The 26639-nt window shown below is 55.6% G+C and overlaps 1 protein-coding gene across 2 annotated transcripts; it reads left to right on the top strand.

Moving 5' to 3' along the window:
- The first annotated feature begins 3563 nt into the window (after positions 1-3563).
- Positions 3564-26214, top strand: ERBB2 (erb-b2 receptor tyrosine kinase 2). Of its 2 annotated transcripts, XM_082373452.1 has the most exons (27): positions 3564-3884; positions 9965-10116; positions 11024-11237; positions 12002-12136; positions 12422-12490; positions 12673-12788; positions 12913-13054; positions 13936-14055; positions 14321-14447; positions 16437-16510; positions 16600-16690; positions 16931-17130; positions 17489-17621; positions 17710-17800; positions 18490-18650; positions 20155-20202; positions 21548-21686; positions 21769-21891; positions 22179-22277; positions 22560-22745; positions 22880-23035; positions 23152-23227; positions 23527-23673; positions 24055-24152; positions 24354-24542; positions 24828-25080; positions 25206-26214. In XM_082373452.1, exons 1-27 carry the CDS (start codon positions 3812-3814, stop codon positions 25559-25561), a joined length of 3768 nt encoding a protein of 1255 aa, XP_082229578.1. In that variant the 5' UTR covers positions 3564-3811; the 3' UTR covers positions 25562-26214. The 2 variants fall into 2 exon arrangements, with proteins under 2 accessions (XP_082229578.1, XP_082229579.1); XM_082373453.1 differs by lacking the exon at positions 12002-12136.
- Positions 26215-26639: the final 425 nt, after the last annotated feature.

The raw sequence follows: 26639 nt of genomic DNA on the forward strand, positions 1-26639 counted from the left end.
GGCCCACAGAGGGGCCTCCCAGAGGTTAGGTTGCAAGTGTTCTGAAAAAGCCACCTTTAGGAAGGACAGATTTTCTTATCAGAAACTTCTAGATTATTCTCCTGTGGCCCCAGAGAGGCCTTGTGCCTACTTTCAGGGTACTCCTTCCAACTAACTAATTAATACAGACACTTCCCCAGCAAACCATGCCCCAGACTAGAGGCCTTGTGGGGTAGGCCCCAGTTTGTGGCCTGGACCTCGGACTGTGGACCGCATCTCCTCCCTTTTTCTGTTTGTTTTCAATCCTCTGACCGCAGGCTGGCTGGTGAGGTAGGCAGAGAGGAGGAGACTCTGGTGCCAACACACACACACACACACACACACACACACACACACACACACGGCCTCCTGTGCCCCCAGTCTCAGGGGCTGGTCAATGATTGACTGGCATTTCACAGGCCGCTGGTTCCAGACCCCAGCCTGCTGACCCCTCGAGGTCACCTCCCTAAGCCAGAGCCCCTTCCTTCCTCTTCAGTGCCGGTAGTCACTTCCACTGCCCGCAGACCCAGTACCTGCCACCCAAAGACCATCTCAGGCAGTTCTGGTGTGCTGCCCTGTTCTGCAGTCACCCCTTTCCTCTGCAGTTGTCTCTGTCTCTCGGGGTCCCTCACTGGACCCTTCTGGCAAACTTTTAGGCTCCTCCAGCAACCCTGGCAGTCCCCTGGCCCCCTCCCTTCTCCTCCTGAGGGCACCCCCCCAACACCCCCCCCCCCCCCGCCTTTGTCCCTCAGACATCCCCTTTCCTTGGCTGTCCTGGCAGGCCCTGCTGGAGGGGCAGTTGAGGGGAGAAGCGAATCAGCAGCTCCCACCCCTGCCCCCCTTCCTCTCCGCTTGTCAAATGCCAGACAAGGTTTTTTCCCCTTCCTTTCTGGCTCTGAATGGGTTCATTCTCTTTGGGAAACTCAGCCCCGCTGGAGCCTCCTCCAGGGGCGTGAGTTCTGACCCCCGCTCCTCCCCCATCCCCACTCCAGCCCCTACTCCCACTGGCTCCGCCCTCCCTAAGCAGCCATCTAGGACTGAGCATTGTCTCCAGACCAAGTTGCCTGCTGGGATCTGGGATGTGGGAGAGGGTGGGCTTGTCTGGCCAAGGCAGGAGTAGGGGGTGGGGAGGCGGGATCTTTGTGGAGGGAGGGGCCAGTAGTTGCCCGGATTTCTTGGAGGACCCCCTTCTGACTCCTGTGCAGGAACCCGCAGGGAGGGTGGGTTCATGCACCCTTGATTCTGGGCTCTGGAGCCAAATGAATAAAGCCAAAGTCTCATGGCTCAGTTACCTCGGGATCCAAGGGTTCCTCTTCTGCAAAATGGAGAAAGATAACACCCCGCCAGAGGACTCAGTGAGATGAGGGGTGTGGCTCTAGGACAGACGGTGGCACCGAGTAGGGGACTCAGGAAAGGATGCCATCACAGCAGCTTTCCTGACAGGACAAGCCCTCCCAACACAATGGCAGGGAGCATGGGGCCCGGGGGAGACAGGACATCTTTAATCCTGACTCTTAAGACCCTGATGGTCTCTTGAAGCCTCAAGCTTGGGCGCCCAGTGCAAGTCCTTCAGTGTGTGACCAGCAAGTGACTCTTGGAGCCAGAGCCCCATCTCCTCTCCCTGAAAGGCTGAGAGGCTGCACGTCTGAGAAGTACCTTGACTAGGTCCTGGGCTGGGTGATGGGGTGAGGGTGAGGGGCTGGCTTTGCTGGCCGTTCAGCTTTTCCCTCATTAGCTCTGAGAATGTCTTGGGCAAATTGTTTAACGTGTTTGAGCCTCCGTTTCCTTGGCCCTCACCCTCATCCTAACTCTAACTCTAACCCTAGAGAAAGTAGGGATATTGATGCCCATCCTGAAGGGCCGCTGTGTCCCCATACACAGCAGTATTTCTTGAACATTCATGACTATAATCCAAAGAATAAATCCATTGCACCTCATCACCCAGGACACACATGCCCTTACCCCACTTACCTGTAGTCAATCTTCTATTCCATTCTATTTCTCAAAAACTAACTAACTAACTAAATAAAATAAAAAAGAAAGAAAGACTTGTCCTGATCATTGAAATTGGTTTCACAACCAACCTTCTAATGGATACTGACCTGCAGTTTGATCGTCACTGATTAGAGCCAGAGGTGGACTTACCATGGTGTTAAAGAGGGGTAAGCTTCAGGCCCCTCATTTGCATTTATGTGTCTAATTTTGTATTTATAACTTTGTTTTCTTTTTCTTAAAGAGAGTCCCCCGAATTTCATAAGCTTCAGGTCCCACAAAACCTGGATCTGTCCCGTATAACTAAACCTGAGACCACTTTTCAAGCAATTACTATGTATGTGCTAAGTACTGTGCTTAGAGCTTGAGGAGTATTATCTCCTTTAACCCCTAGCACAGTGTGCCAGATGCTATTTTACAAGTGAGCCAACTGAGACCCAGAAGGGCTCAGTCGCTTGCGTAAGGTCACACAGCTAACCCGTGGTGGAGTTGAGATTTGAACCGAGGTCATTCTGATCCCAGAGTGCCGTGTTCTCAAGTTCCCTACTGTGAAAGTGCCTGCCTAGAACCACGCTAGGAATAAGGAAGCAGTTTAAGAGATGCTAATGTCCTTCATTCTGCAGCCCCCAGTAGGTGCCTCTGATCCCCTCTTGACCAGCACAGGCGTGCTCAAGGCTGAGCATTCCAACTAGAGTTGCCAGATTTAGCAAATAAAAATAAGGATGCCGAGTTAAATTTGAATTTCAGATAAGCAACAAATAATTTGTTAGGATAAGTGTATCTCGTGCAATATTTTGTTGGCATTTCCAACAAAAACACGCCTTCCTTCCATCCCCACCCCCACGAGACCCCTGACCGGGTCTTAGTAACTGGGTCAGGGGCTCCAGGTGGAATGCAGGGTGGGGAGGTGGAATTAAGCAGAATAATAAAAGGCAAGGGACAGAGAAGGAACCTTGGATGAATTGGGTGCTGAGTGCCCCGTAAAGAAACAAGGATGTTCTTTGAAGGATTGAGATGTAGGTTTCTCCAATTTGACTCTCTCCCCAAACTTGTAGACCCCCTTAAAAGCATGCTTTTCAGACTGGAAAAGATATCTAGAAGATTCGAGAAGGTATGCCAGGGAGTCCTGGAAGCCACAGGTTAAACGCAACACATCTCCCTCCTTGACTAACATTTTTACCTGAGGATGTGGTAGGAAAACCATTATTGGATATTAAAACAAACAGGCATGGGATGGAGTAGGATGCAAACGGCCAGGAATGTTTAAGATAAAACCTGCGACTTAAAAGAAAGTTAAGAATGGCAGGCTAAAGCGTTTGCCCCAGACTCCCGGGGGAGGGGCGCCATCACCCTCCTCTGCTTTGGGGGGGTTCTCCATGGAAACGGGTGAGAACTGCTGCGGGTAACCCTGGAGTCCGGGCGCTGGCAGCTACGCCACCCAGGCCTGCGCGGAGAGAGGGAGAAAGTGAAGCTGGGAGTTGCCACTCCCAGGGACTTGCTGGAATGCGGTTGGAGGGGGTGGGGTGGGGGGGGGCGAGCTGCGAGCGCGCTGGCTCCCAATCACGGGAGGAGGAGGAGGTGGAGGAGGAGGGCTGCCTTGAGGAAGTACAGGAATGAAGTTGTGGAGCTGAGATTCCCCTCCATCGTGCCCACAGAGCCGAGAAGACCCCCCGAGGCCGCCGGCCGCCCCTGCGCTGGGTGCTCTTTCCGGCGCGAGCGCCCGGCCCCCTCCCCTCGCCCGCCCGGAGCCCTCGCCGCCTGGTCTAGCCGGAGCCATGGGGCCGGAGCCGCAGTGAGCACCATGGAGCTGGCGGCCTGGTGCCGCTGGGGGCTCCTCCTCGCCCTCCTGCCCCCCGGAGCCGCGGGCACCCAAGGTGGGTCTGGGGTGGGGAGGGCAGGGAGCGGCGATGGGCCGGTGCAGCCTGGGACCCCCGTCTAAATCCCTGGTCAGGCGGGAACAGAGGGGCCATCGGAGCTTCCTGACCCGAAGTTTCGGACAGTCCGGGGGCTCAGAGCCGCCGGCCCTCGGGCTCGGAGGGGCCAGAGAAGGTGGGACAGGGGGGGGCGATTATACCGGAGCGGCTCTAGACGTCCCATTCGAGGGACTGGCGCTTTGCAGACCCCGCGACGGCTCCGGAACTTGTCAAAAAAAGTCTCTGAAACTGTTCAGAAAGTTTCCCTCAAAGGGTGTATTGCAGGGTGTGTGTGTGTGTGTGTGTGTGTGTGTGTGTGTGTGTGTTTCCCCCTTTCTTGAGCCCCCTCAAGCTCTTCTCTCAAAGCCTTTCCAGTTGGCAGCCTCCGCCTCCAGACTGGACTGGGCTGGATTCCTGGGGGTCCCTTCTGCCCGGCCCCCTCCCCGCCCCCTTTCGGCCGACTAGGTTGTTACTCCAGCTTCTGGCAGGATCGGGGTGTGGAGGGGGGAGGTGGGGAAAGCAACCTGTCCAGCCAGAGCCGGGGAGCAGAGGATGGCGAGTCCGACTGCAGAGTCGCCTCGCTCCGGAGACTGGCGTGGGGGAAGGGGGAGACGTTTGTTTTGAACAAGTCTCTTTAGGGCCGACTTGGGGACTCTGTGCTTTGTGACTTGGAGAGCGTGGGTCACGGAGGGGTGGCGGTGGGCTTCCTGGTCTGGGGCATAAAGTGGGAGGGTTCTGAGGGAGGGATTCCTGGGCACTTGGAGGGAGGGGGAGGGTAAGGAACGGGGCCAGATGCGGGTATGCCGAGGGCCGGGTTGTCCTGCCTTTTCCTTTGTGCTGTGTATGGGGAAGGGTGCTGGGGTGGGTGCAGTGTGTGTGTCTTGCCCCATCTGTCCGTCTGGGTGCGATAACGGTGAAAGCTAACGCGTACTGGAAATACACTGTGTGCCAGGTGCTGTGCGTGTTTTGTCTGGGTTCCCTGCTTTCATCCTCAGAACAACCCTGTAAGAGAAGTCCTAACTAGTGTGCCCATTTTCCAGGCTTGAAGACCCGGGCTTCAAGAGGTGAAGTAGCAGCAAGTAATTGGTGGGTCCCAGATTGGACCCCAGGCAGTGCAACCCCCAACCACAGCTTCAAAATCACTATATTCATCTACCCTGAACATTGGGGGGACGCTGCTCCCTACATCGCCTGGTTGTGGAGAAGACAGAATGAGAATGTCCTAGGAGTAGTGGGTGGTCTTCACGGATCAGGGAGTCTGGAGAAGGGGTGGGTGTCGGGCTGTCTGTGTGTTGCCCGAGGGCCCCCTCTGTCAGAGCTCTGCTGTGTTATCTGAGGGACGTCTATACTAGGGTGTTCTTGAGTTGTGTGGTCTGTGTGTTTGTGTGTCTGGGCTTTGTGTGGCCAAACGGCAGTCTCCCTGCTGAACTCTGCCCTCTCAAGGAACTCCCTCAAGAGCTGCTGTAAATAGCGGGAGGTGCCCCCGCGCGGCTTCCCAGGAGCCTCCCCTTCCCCTCCCTGTTTCCCAGGCAGGCGTCTTCACCCCTGACCTTCTGAGAAGCATGAGGCGAGGCGAGGCGAGGCGAGGCGAGGCGAGGCTGGGCTGTCAGGCTGAGCCGTTGCCCTCCTCACCTGGGCCTGGGAGTTGAGCAGGTGGAGGGCGGCGGCTTGTTGCAGTGCTGGGATCTGAGGGGTCGGTTCTCCCGCCGTTGACGGGGGGGCTCCTCAGGTCTTCCTCACCCCTCGGCCTGCAGTGCTGGGTGCAGAGAGAGGTGTTGGGTGTGCTGTGCAGGGGAATGGCTAAAATGGCAGAGCCCCACTCAGCTGCCTCTAGCACGCCCGGTATATGCCAGGGCTGAGGGCTGGCGCAGGCATGTGGGGGAAAGGGAGATGGGGAAGGCCCAGAGGGTTGGGATTTTCTTTTCTTAGAGGTCAGGGTTTTGTAAAGTGCAGCAAACAGATCTTGCAGAGCTCATAGTTTAATTCCTGAATGATTCTCCCAACAGCCTCCTTCTTTTTGCTATAGTCAGGGAAAGTAACCTCATTTTAGTATTCAAGAAAAAAAAAATAATTGAAAGACAGGATCAAATGCGGAAAGAGAAAATACATTGTATTACAAAGTCGAATACAGAGCACTGTTAATTTTCTCTTGGTTTGGAATTACCCAGACTCCTGCTATATGAACTTCTCTTGCCTTAACTTTTAGAAAAGTACAGCGTGCTTCCTATTTGCCTGGTTCTCATCCATTACAGTTTCATTTCATCTCTGCAACAATCCTGTGAAGTAGGTGCACAGATGAGAAAACTGAAGTTCAGAGAAACGAAATGATTTAGCCAAGGCTTCCCAGCGACACAATAATGTCCAGGGCATTTTTAGACTCTGATGAGGAGGCATTAAGAGTTGATCAAAGTCTTACTCCCTTCGACAGGAATGGGTTAAGCAAAGCCTCAGCGGCAGTCAGGTGGCCAGACTCGCGTGGAGGTGCTATTTTGTTATTCAGGTGAATGACCTCCCTTATCTGGGCTTTAGAAAATGAGCGTGAGCTGCTCCTCGCCCCCCACCAGGTTCCCTCTCGGCTTTGGAGTCCTCTCCTTCCCTGTACCAGCCCATGTCTGCCTTCCTCTTGGGCCCTCCTGGCATGGCAGGGGACTGAGGGCAGGAGCAGGCCAGAGGCCAGTGGGACCTACGGGGCTACGGGTGAGGGAGGGACCAGTGTGGGGCTGGGGAGCTGGTGTAGGGCCAGGCTGGTTGTGCCTGGCCCTGGGTGCTGGGATGACCTGGAAAGAGATCCCCCTCCCTGCCCTGTGGGAAGCCCCTCTGGGGTGACACCCCCATCTCTTAGTAGGCCACCTTTCCTCCCCACTCCTGGGAAGAGAGCCGAGATAGGGTGAGGGGTGCGTGCTCTCTTAAGGAGTGGGAGAATTATTATAGCCAATGTTGTGTTCCCCCAGCTCTGTTTACAAAGCCTCGTCACGTTTGCAGACTGTTTCTTGATTCATTACCTCATTTAACTCTCGTGTAATTTCTCTGCAGAGAGTAAGAGTTGTCATTATCCCTTCCTCACAGTCAAGGTCAGGTCAGTAAATATTCACTGAGTGCCTACTAAGTCACAGGCACTGCTGGACATAGAGGTGAATCTGATTTGGCCTCTGCCCTCGAGATCCAGGGACTTGATCAAGGTCACACCGTAAGCGGCCCAGCTAGGGCTGTGGCCTAATGACCTGAGCCCCGGCCCCTGGTCTGATACACCAGGCATGTGTGGTGGGTGAGTCCTGGTGTCACTGGAATGGGCTGTGACCCCACGGGTCTGGGGGAGGTGAGCTTTGGGGATGCCGGTAGTGTTCATGGAAACCAAAGGAAGTGTTGGCTTTCATGCTGGTGAGCAAGAGAGGCAGCTGGGGCTGAAGGCTGGTGGGGAAGAAAGAACCCACTTGAGAGCCCCCCAGAGCTGGGACCTGACCACTGACATCCAGCTAGAGGGACATGGGGGCCGTGACCAGCCTCTGAAGAGAGGGCTGGACATGGTGACCTCAACTGGTCCCTTTTGGTTTGGAGACTCTTGATTGGAGTTCATTTATTCATTCATTCATTCATTCATCCCGCAAACACTTATCCAGGGCTCACTGTGTCCCTGGCTCCGGGTTGGTCCTGCCTCACACTGACTGCCCCAGAGATCTGGAGGTCGAGGCTCCTGAGGGACAGGTGCTCTGGAGACAAAGCGCTCCCCTGTGTGGAACAGGACCTCCTACCCCCGCCCCAGAAAATCAGTGGGGGGCAGAGTGGATATGGGGAACATGGCGAGGACTGGGGAGGGGGAGATGAGTGAGGAGATGGGAGGGGGAGGGAGGTGTGGAGGTAGAGGAGGTGTCAGGTTGGAGGGTATTAGCCCCCAAGCCTCCAGCTCCCTGGGAGTAGGTCTCAGGGTCCCAACTTTACCACCTGTTGCAAACACTTAGTCCGAATCAGACTCAAAAACGGACACAAACAAACTCGTGGGGCAGGGCTACTGCTCTTTCTGGTCCTCCCGCCCAGCTCAGCCGCTCGGCCCTGCCCGAAGCCTATAATGGGATCAGTGGCATCCACAGAGCTGGTGTGTATTTACCTTTGAACAGGGTGTGGAGAGGGGTGTGTGTGCAGTTAGGCCTAGTGGAAGGCATGTGGGATTTGAAGTCGGGGCAGACTCGAGTTCAAATCCTCCCTCTCTTGCTCACAAGCTTTCTGATCTTGGGAGAATGACCCCTGGCAACCTCAGTTTCCTTCTTTGCAAAATCGAGGTCGTAGTTCCAGCCTCTGGAGGGAGAGGCTCCACCCAGAGTGGCTGCCGAGTGTTCCCTTGTTGTTTTCCTATTGCCTGGCTACTGCAGCTGGTGTCCGTTCGAGGCGGCAGAGGGCACAGGGGGTGGAGACGGGCCCCTGCCCCAGCTCTGCCCGCCCCTGTCCGGGGCTTGGGCCAGGGCCTTGGGGTCTAGGCCTGGAGACAGCTGTGCCTACAAAGCAGCTGAAGCTGCTGAGGCTGGGGGAGGTCCTGGCAGCGGGTGTTATTTTGGGCCTGGCCTGCCATCCCCGGCTCCTGTTTCTCTTGGGAGTCTGGGGGGAGGGACCCTTGAGTTCTATTTCTGGGTCCTCCCCTTCCTCCCTCTTTGCTTCCTTCCCTATCTGGCCAGAGGGGTGGGAACAGAGACCACTCTAGGTGCTCCTGGGAGGCTGCCAGCTAGTGGCCATTGGCCCAGGCCAGAACCCTGGGGGCTTGTCCCACCAGCCTTTCGCCCGATTTCTGGAGGCAGGGGGTATCTCTTATTACCCCCCAGGATTTGACCTTAGGCTCCAAGCTGCTGGGAGAGCGGGAGCCCTGGGGTCAGACCTCAAAGTCAGCCAGTGTGCTGTCCCCCTGAATCTGCACGTAGTCCGTGGGAGGTGGAGTGGGGACGAACAGGAATTCAGGGCTGCTCAGGCACCTGTGGATCTGGGGGTGCACCCCACCCACCTCCCCCTGGCACACCCTCCTGGGCAAGATGTGCCAGGTGATTCATCTTCTCACCAGAGCAGAAAAACGGGTTTAACTGGGCACTTTAATCTCCCCCACTGCTGGCAGGCATGGTGCCAGCTGTTGCCCAGAGCACCCCCTTACCCGGGGTAGTTTACCCCTTCTAGTATCCCTGGGCTTAGTGAGTACTTCTGGTCTCAGGGACACTGGGCTGGGGTCCAGGTGGACTGAGCGGCAGTTCATCTTGATGCCCCTTGGCTGGCGGTTGGCACCAGGCAGGTACACAGGGCTGACGTAATGCCCTTGTGGCAGGAGTTTCGTGGCATAGATTCTGCCAGCTGGTTCTGGTGTCTTGCCCTGAGGAGGTGGCAAGGGTGAGGTACCAGCGTAGGAGCCTTTGGAGTAGGCAGCACTCTGGCTCAGCATCTGCAGCTCGGGTCCGGATGCCCATAGTTGGGATCTGATGCTCCCTTTCTCTGCCTGGGGGAATTCCAGAAGTCCCTGCAGTGACCAGGCCCCTGGTGGTCCCCATGCCCCAGCTATGACTCCAGCTGACCCTCCTTCCCCACTTTCTGGGTGGCATTGCGGGGGTGGGTATCCCTTGCCAGGAGGTTGGCATGTGGTGGCGTTGTTTGCTCGGGAGAGGGTCGGGGGTATCCAGAGGATTCATGATTCATCATCGCCTCTCTTGGGGGATTTTTACCCGTTGGCCCTGAGTTGTGCCTTTGGGACAAAGGGAGGCATTCTTTGCCAGCCAACACCCTGGATCGAACGGGCAAGCTCCCTAAGGCTGGCACAGCGAGACCCCCTCTGGATGCTCAGGATGGGCCAAGTCAGGGGAGCTTCTCCCCTGATGGACCTCCTCTTCCCAAATTTGCAAACTTTCTTTTGCTGTTGCACGTTCTGTGGGTACAAGGGACACGGGAGGAGGGATCCTTCTGTTGTGCTTTCTCGCTGTCTGCGGTGGCATGACTCTGGGGAGTAGGTTGGCAGAGGTGGCCAGGTTGGCGAAGCTCACTGGGCAGTGCCCTCTGACCCATCTTCTCTCTCCTGCCAGTGTGCACCGGCACAGACATGAAGCTGCGGCTGCCGGCCAGTCCCGAGACCCACCTGGACATGCTCCGCCACCTCTACCAGGGCTGTCAGGTGGTGCAGGGTAACCTGGAGCTCACCTACCTGCCCTCTAATGCCAGCCTCTCCTTCCTGCAGGTGAGGTCCATGGGCAAAACCCAGCCAGGCCCTGCTTCCTGCTGGGCTGAGCCCTCTGCTTGCAGATGGGTGGCAGAAGAGTGTTCCCCACCCTGTATTTCCTCTTTTGTTGTGGTTCCTCAACTGGGAAGTCCTTTCTGATGTCTAACCCCCATCCATCCTACTGCAAGACCAGTTGACTCCTTCTCTACAACGTGGCTGGCCGCGGACATCTCTGGGTGGAATGCACCCGTTCCTCTGCTAAATTTTTTGCTCTCTTGCCAGCATGATCACCTTTTGTTGTCCAACTGCCCCAGCCACTGTCCCGCTCCTACCCAGAGTAATGAAAGGGCTGGCGGGTTCCCCGTCCAGTTCTGCCACTGACAAGCCATGTGAATGTGGTCTAGGCCCTTGGCTTCACTGGATCTCAGTTTCCCTATCTGTATATTGGGAGCAACAGACATGCTTGAACTCCCTGGGGGCCCATTTTGAAGATCACATGGAAAATGTATGGGAAAGGGTCAGGAGCAGGAGAGAGAATGGAAACCAGCCTCTGGGTTGTGTCCATGGTGCCCTGGAGCGGGGCCTCAGGTGTGATGCTTAGTCTGTCAAATCACAAACATCTCGTCCAGGCCTTTCCTTTACAGATGAAGAAACTGAGATGCAGAGAGGGTGCGGCGCTTGCTTACAGTTTACAGAGTGTTCCCCTGCCATTTTCTTTCTTGATCGTACTAGAATCTGGTTCGGGGAGGTGGGGAGTGGCCTTGATCTCCATTTTATGCCTGAGGGAGCAGGACTGCTCAGTGGCTGGGGGCCTTGCCCAAGATCCCCAAGCACAGGGTAACCTTGAGGAGGCCTTGGGGGGGTGGGTGGTAGTGGTCCAGGGCCTGGACCTGCCTCAGCCCTACCCTACCCTGTCCCCTCCCAGGAGATCCAGGAGGTGCAGGGTTACGTGCTCATCGCTCAAAACCAAGTGAGTCAGGTCCCCCTGCAGAGGCTGCGGATCGTGCGAGGCACCCAGCTGTTTAAGGACAACTATGCCCTGGCCGTGCTGGACAATGGAGACCTTCTGGAAAGTGCCACCCCTGCTGCACGCCCTGCTCCGGGAGGGCTGCAGGAGCTGCAGCTGCGAAGCCTCACAGGTGGTCATCCTTATCATTGAAACTTTCTGCTGGTTATTGAGAGCTGACCGGGGCCCCTGTTAGCCATGAGGATGCTTCGTGTGAATCAGAACCGGGGTCCCTTCCGGATGGATGCAAGGGGAGCTAGGGGAGGCGCCCTTGTGAGGATTCGAAAAAGATTTCCCTTCTTCCCAGGAAGTCACAGCTTGTGCCAGCCCACATAGCTTGATAGTTAGGATGCAGGCTGGGTTTTTGCCCACTTCTTGGCTGAATGCACATGTACAGTGAACAACCTATGTAACTGTACGCGGCAGCCTTGGAGCCGACACTGTCCCAGACTCTGAGTGCCAAGTGCTTTACCTGCATAACCCCATTTCAGTCATGCTATAATCTTGCAAGGGAAGCATCAGTGTTATTCTCGTTTTACAGATGAGAAAACTGAGGTTTACAGAGGCTAAGTGACTTGCTTGAGGTTACACAGCTAGTTAGTGGTGGTGAGGCTGGATTTCACACTCTCTTTTAACTGCTAAGCAATGTGCACAGAGTAGAGGTGGAGGAGAGGAGACAGTGACGTGGACAACTCACTCTGCCCCGGATCTCCATTTGTTCACGTGTGGGGTGGTGTTGGTAGGGCTAAAAGATGCTGAAGGAGTCTTCTCTGCTCCCTGAGGAACCTGGGGCGTGTTTAAGAGCCCCACTCCCCTTTTAGAAGGCAGGCGGGCCCCAAGGGAGGTCAGAAGATGACAGATGGGGGAAGAAGCCCCTGATTATTGCCCGCCCCACAGAGATCCTGAAGGGAGGGGTCTTGATCCAGCGGAACCCCCGGCTCTGCCACCAGGACACGATTTTGTGGAAGGACATCTTCCACAAGAACAACCAGCTGGCCCTCATGCTGATAGACACCAACCGCTCACGGGCCTGTAAGCCACGCTCCTCCCCGCCTGCAGCCGCCTCTTTCTCACGCAGCCCACCGACCCCAAACTCCTGGCTTACTCCACGCCCCCCCCGCTGCTGCTGCACTAACACCACCCATTTCCTCTTTCTCTGTGTCTCTTCATCTCTGTGGTTCTCTGCCCTGTCTCCCTCTGCTTCCAGATCGTGCCTCCGGTTTTGGAGTCCTCTTCTCCTGCCTGTGTCTCTCCCTCATTGTGCATTCTGTCTCCTGGTCTCTGTCTCTCTCACTGCCGTTCTGTTTCTCTCCCCAGGCCCACCCTGTTCTCCAGCTTGTAAAGCTCCCCACTGCTGGGGAGAAAGTTCCAAGGACTGTCAGAGCTGTGAGTTATAGGGAGGCCCAGAATCTGGGGGCAGGGGCTGGGTGGGAATAAAGGTGACATGGTGGGTGGGTGCCGGGCCTCGGCATCTTCCCTGAGGCGGGAAGTCTCCCCAGAAGGTGATGCTGGTGAAGGGCCGGTGCCTAGGCTGCCGCCCAGCCCTCATCCTGCCCTTTGCCCAACAGTGACGGGAACCGTCTGTGCCAGCGGCTGTGCCCGCTGTAAGGGCCCGCAGCCCACCGACTGCTGCCACGAGCAGTGTGCTGCCGGCTGCACGGGCCCCAAGCACTCTGACTGTCTGGTACGTGCCCCCGGCGCCCCAGCCCTCGGGGTGCAAGGGGAGGGACATCCCTCCTGGTGCTGCCCTAACCCTCCGGCACCCCAGGGCAAAACAGCCCAGTGCCCACCAGCTGCCTGTCCCCCAGGCCTGCCTCCACTTCAACCACAGTGGCATCTGTGAGCTGCACTGCCCAGCTCTGGTCACCTACAACACGGACACCTTCGAGTCCATGCCCAACCCCGAGGGCCGTTACACCTTCGGTGCCAGCTGCGTGACCGCCTGTCCTTGTGAGTGCCGGGGAGAAACGTAATTTTAGTAGTTTTGCTGGGGACTTTGGTTTATGTAAATGGACGCATGTTGTGAGTACTGTCCGCCCCTGGCTTTGGAGAGCTGGTCATGGCAGTTCGTATTGAGGTGCCTTGTTCTTTCAACAGCAGTGGAGCAGGTGGCAGCAAAGAATAGCAGCTAAGAGCCCACACGCAGAAGCCAGACTGCCTGGGTTTGAGACCTGGCTCTGCCCCTTACTAGTCATGTGACCTTCTTGCTGTGTCTCGGTTTCCTTATCTGTTAAGTGGGGGCCAAAATAGTCCCCTCCTCACCAGGTGGTTATAAAGTTTGAATGAGTTAATATTTGCAAAGCTCTTATAACTGTGCCCAGCCAATACTAAGCACCCCTAAATGTTGATGTTTACTCTATGGTCTAGATAGATCAGAGTTTTATTTACTAGCTCCCCTGTTTACTGATGGGCATTTAGGAACTGGCCTCAGACCTGGGGACCTCTTTCCTCCTGTCACAGGAGACAGCAGTGGGCTCTTGGGTCCTGGTCGTACCCTCCCCATGGTGGGTGAGAGTACTAAGTGTAGAGCTAGATGACTTGGGTTCACATCCTGGCTCCTCCACTTACTAGCACAGGGACCTTGAGTAATTTACAGAAAACTCTGTGCTTTGGTTTCCTTTTTGGCAAAATGGGAATCTAACAGTGCCTGTTGCACAGGGTTGTCGTGAGGAGTGGACGAGTGTCCAGGGCTCAGATATGGTGTAAGGGCATTTCGGTATCGGTTGATATCATTCTTATTGTACTACCTGGGCGTGGTCACACAGCTCATGGTGGCGGGGGGCGGTGCTGAAAGGCCAGGGCACGTGGACAGACGATCTTGATCTCCTCAGACAACTACCTGTCTACGGACGTGGGATCCTGCACCCTGGTTTGTCCCCTGAACAACCAAGAGGTGACAGCTGAGGATGGAACCCAGCGGTGTGAGAAATGCAGCAAGCCCTGTGCCCGAGGTATCCAGTGGCCGCCCCCTGCACACCCAGCCTGGCCTAGCCCGCTGTGCCACCCTCCCTCAGACCCTCCTGGGACCCAGTCCTATTCTCCCACTGACTCTGCCCCTGGCCCTCCCCTGGGCAGTCCCACAAGCTCCCCCATGTCTCTGCCAATGTGGGGAGGGGGCATGCGGCCCCAGGAGAGGACTGTGGACAGGACCCAGGAGGTTGAATTCCTGGTGCTCCATGTGGAGGCTGAGTTGCCCCACTGTCCCCCTCCCCACAGTGTGCTATGGTCTGGGCATGGAACACCTGCGGGAGGTGAGGGCGGTCACCAGTGCCAACATCCAGGAGTTTGCTGGCTGCAAGAAGATCTTTGGGAGCCTGGCGTTTCTGCCGGAGAGCTTTGAGGGGTAAGGATACTCAGAGTTAAGGGTGGGCACATGGCCTGAGGCAGCATCAGGGCAGTCACTGAATCCTGAGGCCCCAGAAGTGGAAGCATTTCTCGGGGATGGCGGGAGACAGAGGTGGGAGGCCAGGGATGCAAAGGAAGCAGGTGAAAGACCAGCAGGGACTTTGGAGGGGGGAGTTTTTCTTTTTGTTTTTTGTTTGTTTGTTTGTCTTTGGCTGCGCCTTTCGACTTGCTGGATCTTAGTTCACTGACCAGGGATTGAACCCAGGCCCTTGACAATGAAAGCGAGGAGTCCTAACCACTGGACTGCCAGGGAATTCCTGGGATTTTTCTCATAAATGACATGTTATCTATGAACATGCACTTGTATGGAGGTCATACCATCCAGATAAAGTAAAATTCTCTTTGAGTTCATAGTAGCTTTATTCATAATGGCCCCAAACTGGAAATAATGCAAATATATATCAATAGCTGAAGGAATAAATAAAGCTGACCCTTGGACATCACGGGTTTGAACTGCGTAGGTCCACTTAAATGTGAACTTGTTTCAATAAATCCGTACTGCAGTACTACACAGTCCGGGGTTGCTTGAATCTGGAACCGTGGATGCAGAGGGCTGACTGTAAAGTTATACTTGGATTTTCGACTTTGTGGGGGGTTGGTGCCGTCACCCAGGCGTTGTTCAAGGGTCAACTGTAGAAGGTGGTATATCCATACAGTGAAATTCTCAGCAGTAAAAGAAACGGCCTACTGACACATAAAACAACATGAACGTGTCTCAAAAACATTAAGCGAAATACGTCAGACAAGAGAGAGTCCACACTGTATGATTTCCTTTGCTCTAGAATGGGCAAAACCACTGCATGGTGAGAGAAATCAGAACAGTGATTGCACCAGGGTGAGGGCCTGGAAAGGGACACAAAGGAAATTTCTGGGGTGATGGAAATGTTCTGTATATCAGTTGGGGTGGTGGATAGGTGAGTGAATGCATTTGACAAAACTCATCAAACTGCACACTAAAAATCTGCAATTTATTGTATGTGAATTGTACTTCAATAAAAATATGTATTAAAAAAGGAGAAAATTCCCTTCAACACTTCCTCCACCTTTACTCCCCTTTCTAGAGGAGACCACTGTTAACAGTTTGTGTGTGTTCTTCTAGACCATTCATACATATATGGATACACACGCACAGAGAAATGTAGTTTTAGTAATTTGGGGGGAAAGGTTGATTTAAAATGGGAGCCTGTTGTGAAGATTGTCTGCCCCCGGCTTTGGAGAGCTGGTTATGACAGTTAGTTCATGTCCAGCTGCCTTGTTCTTTCCACAGCTGTGGAACAGGTGGCAGCAAACAGCAGCTAAGAGCCCAGGCTGCCTGGGTTTGAGACCTGGCTTCTACCGCTTACTAATCATGTGACCTTCTTGCTGGGTCTCAATTTCCTCATCTGTTAAATGGGGGCAAAAATAGTCCCACCCTCAAAAGGTGTTATAAAGTTTAAATGAGTTAATATTTGTAAAGCTCCTATAACCGTGCCCAGCAGATACTACATGCTCCTGAATGTTGGTTTTTCATCTGTAGTCTGGATAGATCAGGATTATATTTAATAGCTCCCCATTTACTGATGGGTGTTTAGGTATTTAATTAAAAATTTTTTAAGTTTAAATTTTAAAAAATTAAAAATTTTTAATTTCCTTAGGTTTTTTATTTTCCCTCTAACAAACAGTTCTCCCTTGCACATGCCTTTGGGAACAGGGGCCAGTGTCTCTCTAGGCCACATTCCTAGAAGTAGAATTTCTAGATCAAAGGATATAAATATTGTTTTGATATTTGCCAAACCAGGGCCTGGGCTTTGAAGTTCAGGATGGGAACAGCCGGGCTCGATGGGCAACGGGTTTAAGTGGAGGGGAGGTGGGGGAGGATGGCAGGGCCAGCTTGTGGAGGGAGGTCGTACCCACCCCCTTCTTGGCCCTCTCCTAATCCTGCTTCCAGGGACCGAGCCTCCAACACTGCCCCGCTACAGCCCGAGCAGCTCGGAGTATTTGAGTCTCTGGAGGAGATCACAGGTGAGCTCTGTCTCTCTGAATCCTGCTTCGATGGGGCTGGGGTGTCTTCGTCCTGTCCCCACACGCCTAGCCTCACCCTGTGCCTGCAGGTTACCTGTACATCTCAGCGTGGCCAGACAGCCTGCCGGACCTCCACGTCTTCCAGAATCTGCGAGTAATCCGGGGACGAGTTCTGCATGAGTGAGCGCCAGGGGAGGGAGGCCTGATGGGGGAGGAGCTGCCCCGGGAGGCCCGGGAGAAGCTCTGAGTGTGTAGGGGGGGAAATGGGGGTTCTTATTCCCCAGGGACTCCAGCAGCAGCATTCCCATGGGAGTTTGCAGAGTGTGCTGGGGACAGGAGGAAGGCGAGGGCAGCCCTCGCTGAGGGGGGAGGGTCAGTGGTGCGTTGCCCCCCTGCATTTGAGCACTCCCCCTCCCACAGTGGTGCCTACTCGCTGACCCTGCAAGGGCTGGGCATCCGCTGGCTGGGGCTGCGTTCGCTGCGGGAACTGGGCAGTGGGCTGGCCCTCATCCACCGCAACGCCCGCCTCTGCTTTGTACACACGGTGCCCTGGGACCAGCTCTTCCGGAACCCCCACCAGGCCCTGCTCCACAGTGCCAACCGGCCAGAGGTCGAGTGCGGTAAGACAGGGAGCCCAGCGCTGCTGCGCGGGCGTGCCCACGGGCCTCTGGCAGCAGCAGTCTGGGACTTACTTGTGCGTGTGCACTGCCCGTCCCTGGTGCACCATCCTTGACACAGCTCTGGTTGGCCTGGCCTCTTGGCATGGCTTCTAGCAGGGTCCTGCCACGCTGCCTTGGCATCCCTCCCTTCCCTTTCCTCTCTGTTCCTGGAACCTCAGAACTCTTTCTCTCCCTGCTTTGCGCGGCACCTATCCCCACCTCTCCAGCTCAGAGCCATGCCCACAGACTCTTCCCCCAGCTCCCTTGGACCTGGAGTCTCCCTTGAGAGTCCCCTCTGACCCCTTCCTCCTCACTGCAGTGGGCGAGGGCCTGGCCTGCTACCCGCTGTGTGCCCACGGGCACTGCTGGGGTCCAGGGCCCACCCAGTGCGTCAACTGCAGCCAGTTCCTTCGGGGCCAGCAGTGCGTGGAAGAATGCCGAGTACTGCAGGGGTATGCGGGGGGCAGAGGAGGGGGTGGCCGGGCTGGGGGGTGCACAGCGGCTCCTTCCAGACCCCTTCACTGGCCGTCCTCTCCTCAGGCTCCCCCGGGAGTACGTGAAGGACAGGTACTGTCTGCCGTGCCACCCCGAGTGTCAGCCCCAGAATGGCTCAGGGACCTGCTTTGGCTCGGTGAGGTGCTGGTGCGCTCAGAGCTGGGTGGAGGGAAGCAGCGCAGGGTTGGGGGTGCTGCCAGGGACCTGGCCAAGTCCAGTAAAATACCCCTGGGGAGGGCTCCAAGCCCAGACCTGAGCAGTAGGAGGGTGGTAGGAGGGTGGAAGGTGGCTGGGATGCTGGGGATGGCAAGAGTTGCGGACACTGAGGCCCTTCAGACCACGCAAAGGGCCCAGGGAAGCCTGTGCCCTTGGCCGGGCTGTGCTAAGGTGGTTAGACCTGGGGGCTTAGACATCAGGTGACCTGGATTCAAATCCAGGCCCCACTTGCACTGGCTCATTCGTAAAATGAACGTTATACTAGTACCTACCCCATTGGGATGCAGTGAGAATTAACTCAAAATAGGGTTTGGCACAGTGCCCGAGCACAGGAAAAAGTCTTCACAAGTTAGTTACTATTATTACTTGCTGTTATACCTTAGGTCATACACTCCCCCCACCCCACCAGGCCTGGGGATCAAGCTTTGAAGGTGGGGAGCTGGGTGCAGAACAGGGGCAGCAGACACAGCAGGTCTGGGGCTGTCCCAGGAGCAAGGTGAACAGTGCTGCTGAGTGGCTGAGGGAAGCACAAAGGGGGCCCAAGGGCCTGATCCTGCTGCCCTGGGGGTGTCGGTGCCAGCCCCCCACAAACCCTCCCTCCCCTCCCAGGAGGCTGACCAGTGTGTGGCCTGCGCCCACTACAAGGATCCTCCCTTCTGCGTGGCTCGCTGCCCCAGTGGTGTGAAGCCTGACCTCTCCTTCATGCCCATCTGGAAGTTCCCAGATGAGGAAGGCATGTGCCAGCCATGCCCCATCAACTGCACCCACTCGTGAGTCTGAGGGCCTTTTCCACGGAAAGAAAGGCTTCGTTCCAGGACCCTCTCTGGGGATCTTATTCTAAAAGTGGGACAACTCTGCCTTTGCTTACCCTGAGACCCTTAATTTTTCATATCTTTTTTTTCTGATCACAAAAGTAGCACGTTGTTAAAAATTTTTTAATTAAAGCATGAAAGTGAATAGTATTAGCAATTCCACCCCACTGTTAATAACTTGCAATATTTTTCCTCCAGTTTTTTTAATCTATGCACACACTAACATATGTATTATTATTATAACATATAAAGTATATGTTTATATATTATTATTCTCCAGTTTTTATCGGTGCACAGTCTAGTATATACTTCTTTTTACCAAAATGGGATCATAGACCATACATATTTTTTGGAAATTGCTTTTTCTCACTCAGCATTGCAATTTTTCTTGCAATGTTTTTCCATGTCCTAACACAGTGATCTGCCCTGTTCTTTTTATGTTTTTCACTTAGTTGTTTTTTAATTACACATGGAATACAGGCATACATTCTTGTGATACACATTTTCAGCAGTATCAAAGTATAAACACTGTAAAGCAGAAGCACCCTTTCGTCCACTCCCCCACCCACCCAGTCCCCCACCCTCCCCTTCCTGGGGAGAACCACCAGATCACTCTGGTGTGCTCTACACATTTACATAAATGCATTTTACATTTATGTTAGGTTGAAGATTGCTGTTTTGGGAAGTCAAAAATGATCAAGAAACAGCAATTTCATCTAGCTCATCTATTTCTCAGCCATTTCAGCTGACTCAACGTATAATCAGTTTTGGTTTTTAATGTGTGTGCGTTTTTTAATGTAAATAGGATTGTACTCTACATATAGTTCTGCACTTTGCTTCCCCTCCGTCCTGGCACTTTATGTATCTTGGAGGTTCTTTCTTGTGAGTGCACGTGAACCTACCTCCTTTTTTTTTTTAACTACTCAATCGGCAGTATGGATGTAGTATTATTTAACCATGTCCCTGTTCGAGGGATAGTCATTGAACTTGTCTCCTTTTTTTTGGGGGGGGGGCTGCAGTTTATTGCACTTGAGCTCCATGTACAAGTGAGCATCTTGTACATGCCCCCTAGTGTACAGGTGTTGGCCTTTTTAGGGCCTATCCTGAGAGATGGAACTGCTGGGTCACAGTATTGTCAAACTGTCCTTGGTGGAGCTTGTGGCCAACTACTACCCTGGCATCCTCTACAGAGGGGATAGCCAAGCTTTTGGACTTGATGCTCCTCTGCGTGCCCCCCACTTCCCACCCAAGACAGGGAGGTGCAGGGGATGCAGGTTTGCAGACTGGAGAAGGCCTCCCCTGTGGGGTGGTAGAAAGAGCCCTGGTGACCTTGAGCCCAGTTTCTGCCTTTGTCAAACAGGGATCGTAACCCAGCTACACCCACCTCTGGGGATATTGTGAGGCTGAGTGGGTGCAAGAGGTGGTTCCCAGCCTTGTTGACAGGACTCTCTCTCTTCTGCAGCTGTGTGGACCTGGATGACAAGGGCTGCCCCGCCGAGCAGAGAGCCAGGTCAGCCTGGTCCCCAGGACGCATCCCATGTTGCCCCTCAGTCCCCCTCCAGCCCCTGAGTGGTCACTGCTGCAGGGAGGGGGTCTCCTGACATGACACATGTCCCTCCCCAGCCCACTCTTCCACTAAGGATCCTCCTTTCAGTTAGCTTCAACCAGTGGACGGAGGACCTGCTCGGGATGCTTGGGGGGCAGGGAACAGGAAAAGATGGCGAAGACACCAAGCACCTCCCCACCCTCGAGTAGGCAGGGGTCTCCTAAGGGACACAGGCAGCCTGCAACTCCCTGGGACTCCAGGCACGTTGAGAAGAGAGCACAGCTGCAGCACTGAGGACGGGACAATGAATTCTTAACTGGGGGCAGTGGGAGGCTTCAAGGAGGAGGTGGCATGGGAGCCAGGTCTTGAAAGAGGGGCAGGTATGTCACTTGCATTAGGAGGAAAGCAACCAGGCAGCATGGTGAGAGGGGTCAGGACAATCTAGGACGTGTTTGCTGAAGGTTCTGCTGTGGTGGGCCACTGAGTAAGCTCAGAGGAGTAAGGGGTGAAGTCTGAATCAGGTTAGGGCAGGATCTTGGAGGGCATAGGCTCTCCCTCACCATGAGGCCACAAGCCCTGTGATGTCCATCACTGCCATCACCGGACTTGATTTCTAGGCAGTGGGGTGTTTGGGGAAGGGCTTTGGGGAGAAAAACAGATTGGAGTATGTCCTAGGTAAGCATTTGTCCATGCCACAAGTGTTCATTAGAGGTCTGTGATGTGCCAGCCCTTGGCTAAGCAAGGGAGGGGGGCAAGGATGACAGTGATGTAGGGTCAGGACCCAGGAGATCCTTCTACCCCAGGATGAGCTGAGTCTTGAAAGATGACCTCATGCAGAAATGATGGTCCAGGTAGAATTAACAAAGGCTGGGAGGTGTGGAGATCATGACCTATGGGTGGAAAATTTGGCTAGAGTATCAGAATCACTGGGTGCACATTCCCCACCTCATACCACAATCAGAATCTCTGCGGGGTAGGGCTCCAGACTCTTGCATATTGACAAGCTCCCTGGTGATTTTTGTCAGGAAGTTTGAGAATCCTGGGCTAGAGCCCTGGGCAAGAGCATAGACAATTTGGAGATGTGGGTGGAGAGGGTTTTGAATGCCCAGCAAGGAGTCTGGACTTCATTCTGGAGGCAGTAAGGAGCCAAGGGAGGTTTCTGAGTAGGTGAAACAGGATGGGAACCTGCACGTCACCCTTCCAACTTCCCTTTCCAAACGCCAGTGACCTTCATGCCCCTCCATGGGACCCCTTCATCCCTCCTGCCCCCGACTGGTCCCCAATCCCTGACCCTGGCTCCTGCCCCCAGCCCTGTGACGTCCATCATTGCCGCTGTGGTGGGCATTCTGCTGGTCGTTGTCGTGGGGCTGGTCTTCGGCATCCTCATCAAGCGAAGGCGGCAGAAGATCCGGAAGTACACGATGCGGAGGCTGCTGCAGGAGACAGAGGTGAGGCGGTCTGAGGGCCTCTCGTGTGGCCTGGGGTCTGCGGCCCAGCCCGCGGCACTGACGCACCACCCCCTCACCCCAGCTGGTGGAGCCCCTGACACCGAGCGGAGCGATGCCAAATCAGGCTCAGATGCGGATCCTGAAAGAGACAGAGCTGAGGAAGGTGAAGGTGCTTGGATCCGGAGCTTTTGGCACCGTCTACAAGGTCAGGGGTGGGGCCGAAGTCCTGGGTGGGCGGTCCCAGAGGATTCGGTCAGGGCGTGGACGAGGGTTCTGTCAGGAAGACAGCCAGGGGCTGGGGGCGGTTCTGTTGGGTAGGGCAGTTGTGTCAGGGGATAGGGAGTGGGCTGAAATGGTGAGGTCGTTGCTAAATAATGGGGTTGGCCCAAGGGTGGGGAAGGGGATTGAGAGCACAAGCAGGGACCCCTTGGACGACTGCAGGTTGGATCTGGCCCACCCTCTTCCTGCTCACATGCTCCTCTCTCTGCCCAGGGCATCTGGATCCCCGATGGGGAAAATGTGAAAATCCCAGTGGCCATCAAAGTGTTGAGGGAAAACACATCCCCCAAAGCCAACAAAGAAATCTTGGACGTAAGCCCTTCCACCCTCTCCAGCTGGGAGTACAGTGGGGACCCCCTGGCTGCAGGTCTGGGCTGTGGGCTCTGTCTTCACTGGGGTTTTAGGAGACACTTTGTGATCCCCCAGGTCTCTACTCTTAACCTCCTGAGTCTGTGGGCCATGGTTCTGGTTTGTGACGAATGGGGTTGGATTGAGTGAGGGTCCCCAGTCACGGCTCAGCCCTCGGGAGGGGTGTGTGGTGGTTTGGGGGCTAGTGGTTTCCCACACCCTCTCAGTGTGTACCCTTGCTCCCAGGAAGCATATGTGATGGCTGGTGTAGGGTCCCCATACGTGTCCCGCCTTCTGGGCATCTGCCTGACATCCACGGTGCAGCTGGTGACACAGCTTATGCCCTATGGCTGCCTCCTAGACCACGTCCGGGAGCACCGCGGGCGCCTGGGCTCCCAGGACCTGCTGAACTGGTGTGTGCAGATTGCCAAGGTATGCACTTTGGGGGCCGGGGCTCTGCGGGCGCCCTTGGGAGCGAGCCTCTGTCTCCACTCAGAGCTAGGGTGAGGAGGTTTCCCGGGAGAGTTCTGGCAGAGCGAGGTCCACACAGATGCCTCTGACCCCAGGGGATGAGCTACTTGGAGGACGTGCGGCTCGTGCACAGGGACCTGGCTGCCCGGAATGTTCTGGTCAAGAGCCCCAACCACGTCAAGATTACAGACTTCGGGCTGGCTCGGCTGCTGGACATCGACGAGACAGAGTATCACGCAGATGGGGGCAAGGTCAGAGGAGGGAGCAGAGCGAAGCAAGGGGGAGTGGGGTCTGGCCCCTGGGAGAACTCAGAACGGCCACCTCCCCACCACACCTGGCTGGAGCACTTCCTTCTCTGCTCTCCCAGGTGCCCATCAAGTGGATGGCGTTGGAGTCCATTCTCCGCCGGCGGTTCACCCACCAGAGTGATGTGTGGAGCTATGGTGCGTGATGGGGTGGGTTGGAAGGGTGGACACGGAGCCGTGGCCCTGGGGGGGATGCGGGTGGAAGGATGAGAGCTGGGATGGAGCGAATTAATGGACACTTCAGCATGAAGGAAGGAAGGGGCTGCCAGTGCCTCAGTCTGCCAGGGACTGCGGAAAGACTGCGTATCTCCTGCCCTTGACACTGCATCCCTCCCCTCCTTCCCCCATGGCGCCAGGCTCTTGGATAGAGCCTCTGGGGCTCAGTACACTAAAGCTCCCTCTGGTCCCCCCACCTCTTAACCCCATCTCTGCCCCAGGTGTGACTGTGTGGGAGCTGATGACTTTTGGGGCCAAACCTTACGATGGGATCCCAGCCCGGGAGATCCCTGACCTGCTGGAGAAGGGGGAACGGCTGCCCCAGCCCCCCATCTGCACCATTGATGTCTACATGATCATGGTCAAATGTGCGTGGTTGAGCTGAGCCGGCTGCTTGGAGGAGGAGTGGGAGGTCCTGGGTGGAGGGGCCTACAAGGGGCATGGGAGGGGCCAAGAGCAGGATGATATGTTTAATGCAGCCTCAAAAGGGTCTCACTTCCCTTTACAGTACCAGTCCAGAGGAGCTATCAAGGACCAGCTAGAAAGAGACTTATGTGCAAAATAAAAAGGGGAAACTAGTAGAGATTCTCAAAGGTTCTCTCTCAGGATCCGAGTCTGGTACCTCTTCTCTACCACCTGAGGGCGTTGGACTCTAGTAACTGGGGTTGTCTAGGCCGGGGATGGGGGTGAGGGGCTCTGCACACAGGCTGCAGCCAGAACTGAGATGCTGGACTCCTGCCCGCCCCCAGGTTGGATGATTGACTCTGAATGTCGGCCGAGGTTCCGGGAGTTGGTGGCCGAATTCTCCCGCATGGCCAGGGACCCCCAGCGCTTTGTGGTCATCCAGGTACTGGGCCTTTCCACGCCATCATCCCTGCCTATGGCTAAGATCACTCTCCCTTAGAGGGAGGAAAGGGAGATGATTCCTGGGTCCCAGGCTTCCAAGCCCAGCCCTTGCCTGACTCGTCAGACCTCTGGCACTCCCTGAGCCTCCCTCGGGAGGCTGGGCTGGGGAGAGGCTGCCACGCTCTGTCTCCCGCCTCCCCAGAATGAAGACTTGGGCCCTACCAGCCCCTTGGACAGCACCTTCTACCGCTCACTGCTGGAGGATGATGACATGGGGGACCTGGTAGATGCTGAGGAGTACCTGGTACCCCAGCAAGGCTTCTTCTGCCCAGACCCTGCCCCGGGCTCCGGGGGCACAGCCCACCGCAGGCACCGCAGCACATCCACCAGGGTCAGTGCCCCCGGTCACAGTGTGGCGGGTGTGTCTGGTTACTTCTCCCGACCCCAGTGGACTAGAGTCCCTTTCTCCAATGTCCCCCAACCATCACCTCTCACGGAGGAGACCCCATTATCCCCAAGAAGGATTCCTACTGCTTTCCAACTGTGACCCCATTCTTGCCACAGTGACTGTGTCAAACCCCGAAGGCGACCTTCTTTTATCTCCTGTGACCCTGTCACCTCCCATGGAGTCTCCATCATGAATGACCCCCATTATGGCCTTCTCTCTCGTCCTCAGAGTGGCGGTGGTGAGCTGACGCTGGGTCTGGCGCCCTCGGAGGAGGAGCCCCCCAGGTCTCCACTGGCACCTTCCGAAGGCGCTGGCTCTGACGTGTTTGACGGCGACTTGGGAATGGGGGCAGCCAAGGGGCTGCAGAACCTCCCCCAACATGACTCCAGCCCTCTACAGCGGTACAGCGAGGACCCCACAGTACCGCTTCCTCCCGAGACCGATGGCTACGTTGCCCCCCTGACCTGCAGCCCCCAGCCCGGTATGGAGTCCAGGCCCGAGCTGAGAGGCTGGGAGGTGGGGATCGGGGCTGCTCAGCCCACAGGGGCAGCAGCCAGAACACACGGGCTCCTCCCCCTAACAAGCCTCCTCCTCTTGTCCTTTCAGAATACGTGAACCAGCCAGAGGTTCGGCCACAGCCCCCTTCACCCCTCGAGGGTCCTCGGCCTCCTCCTCGACCTGCCGGTTCCACTCTGGAAAGGCCCAAGACTCTCTCCCCTGGGAAGAATGGGGTTGTCAAAGACATTTTTGCCTTTGGGGCTGCCGTGGAGAACCCCGAGTACTTGGCACCCCAGGGCAGGGCTGCCCCTCAGTCCCACCCTTCTCCGGCCTTCAGCCCAGCCTTTGACAACCTCTATTACTGGGACCAGGACCCATCAGAGCGGGGCTCTCCACCCAGCACCTTTGAAGGGACCCCTACAGCAGAGAACCCCGAGTACCTGGGTCTGGACATGCCAGTATGAGCCAAAAGGCCCGGGCCGCTGAGGCCCTGCTGGCCCCTCAGGGAGTGTGGAAGGCCTGACTTCTGGCCCGCGTCGGGACGAGGCAGGGAGAGGACCCTTGGATCACAGCCAGGGCAGCCTGCGATGCCAGCAGTCTTCCTTCCTCTTCCAGCTCGCAGGTGGCTGAGAGCCGCCCAGCCTGGCTGGAAGAGGGGGCGGCACCGGGGAGTCTGGACTGATGCTGGAGCCCTGCCCCAGCCACTAGGGTCCACTGGATGCCACAGCCAGTCTCCTTACCTGAGGGAGCAGCCCAGCCTGACTTCTTCCAGAACCTGACACTGAAGGACAGGGAAGCTGAGCCTAGGAGGGGAAGAGGGCCCAAGAGGGTGTCTAGGAACCAGAGCAGAGACTCCCTGAGACCCAGCTCTGCCCCTAAGAAGAAGGGGACAGCAGCAGCGCCCAGATCCGGTCCCTGTACAGAGTGCTTTTTTGGTTTTGTTTTTACTTATGTTTTTTTGGTTGTTTTATTTTATTATTTTTTTTAAGATGAAATAAGGACTCGGTGGAGAGTGGGTATTGTGGAAGCGGGGTGGGGGGGCAGTCCCTGGGGTTGCGGGAGGAATGTCCCTTCTCCATACCCACTTTCTCCATTTGCAAATATATTTTGGAAAACAGCTGGACACCAGCCTATGTCTGGGGTGGCTCTGAGCCATTCCTTTACTGCTCACCTCCTAACCTACATTCAGTCCATCTTTCCTGGAGGGACTGGCTAGGAATCTTCGGAAAGCTTGAATGGGGAGCGTACTGCCAGTTTCCTGGCTCTTGGGTTGGGGGGAAACTGGTTGGGATTCTGACCTGAGAGCCCTTTGATGACCAGATCATTCTTGCTTAGAAAAAAAGAAACTCCTAAGGCCACCCACCAGAATGGGGTAATTTCCTCCCTGTAGGTAGGGGTAGTCGGGGAAGGATGGAGGAAAGAAGAGGCAGTGTCTACTGTGTGACTCATTTTCCTTGCCTTGGCAAGGAAATCGTTGAATTAGAAGTAGCTATCCAGAAAAAACCCACCCAGACGGCACGATCACGTTGGTGGTATAAAGGT

The sequence above is a fragment of the Balaenoptera borealis genome (genome assembly GCF_965194805.1).
Source record: "Balaenoptera borealis genome assembly, chromosome: 20".
Taxonomy (NCBI): domain Eukaryota; kingdom Metazoa; phylum Chordata; class Mammalia; order Artiodactyla; family Balaenopteridae; genus Balaenoptera; species Balaenoptera borealis.

Bases quoted from the DNA above. Each gene is read 5' to 3' on its own strand.
- ERBB2 (XM_082373452.1), top strand. From the start codon at position 3,812: ATGGAGCTGGCGGCCTGGTGCCGCTGGGGGCTCCTCCTCGCCCTCCTG. The intron at 16,511-16,599 runs GTGAGCTCTGTC...CTGTGCCTGCAG, and splicing joins GTCTCTGGAGGAGATCACAG to GTTACCTGTACATCTCAGCG. The intron at 17,801-18,489 runs GTGAGGTGCTGG...CTCCCCTCCCAG, and splicing joins CAGGGACCTGCTTTGGCTCG to GAGGCTGACCAGTGTGTGGC.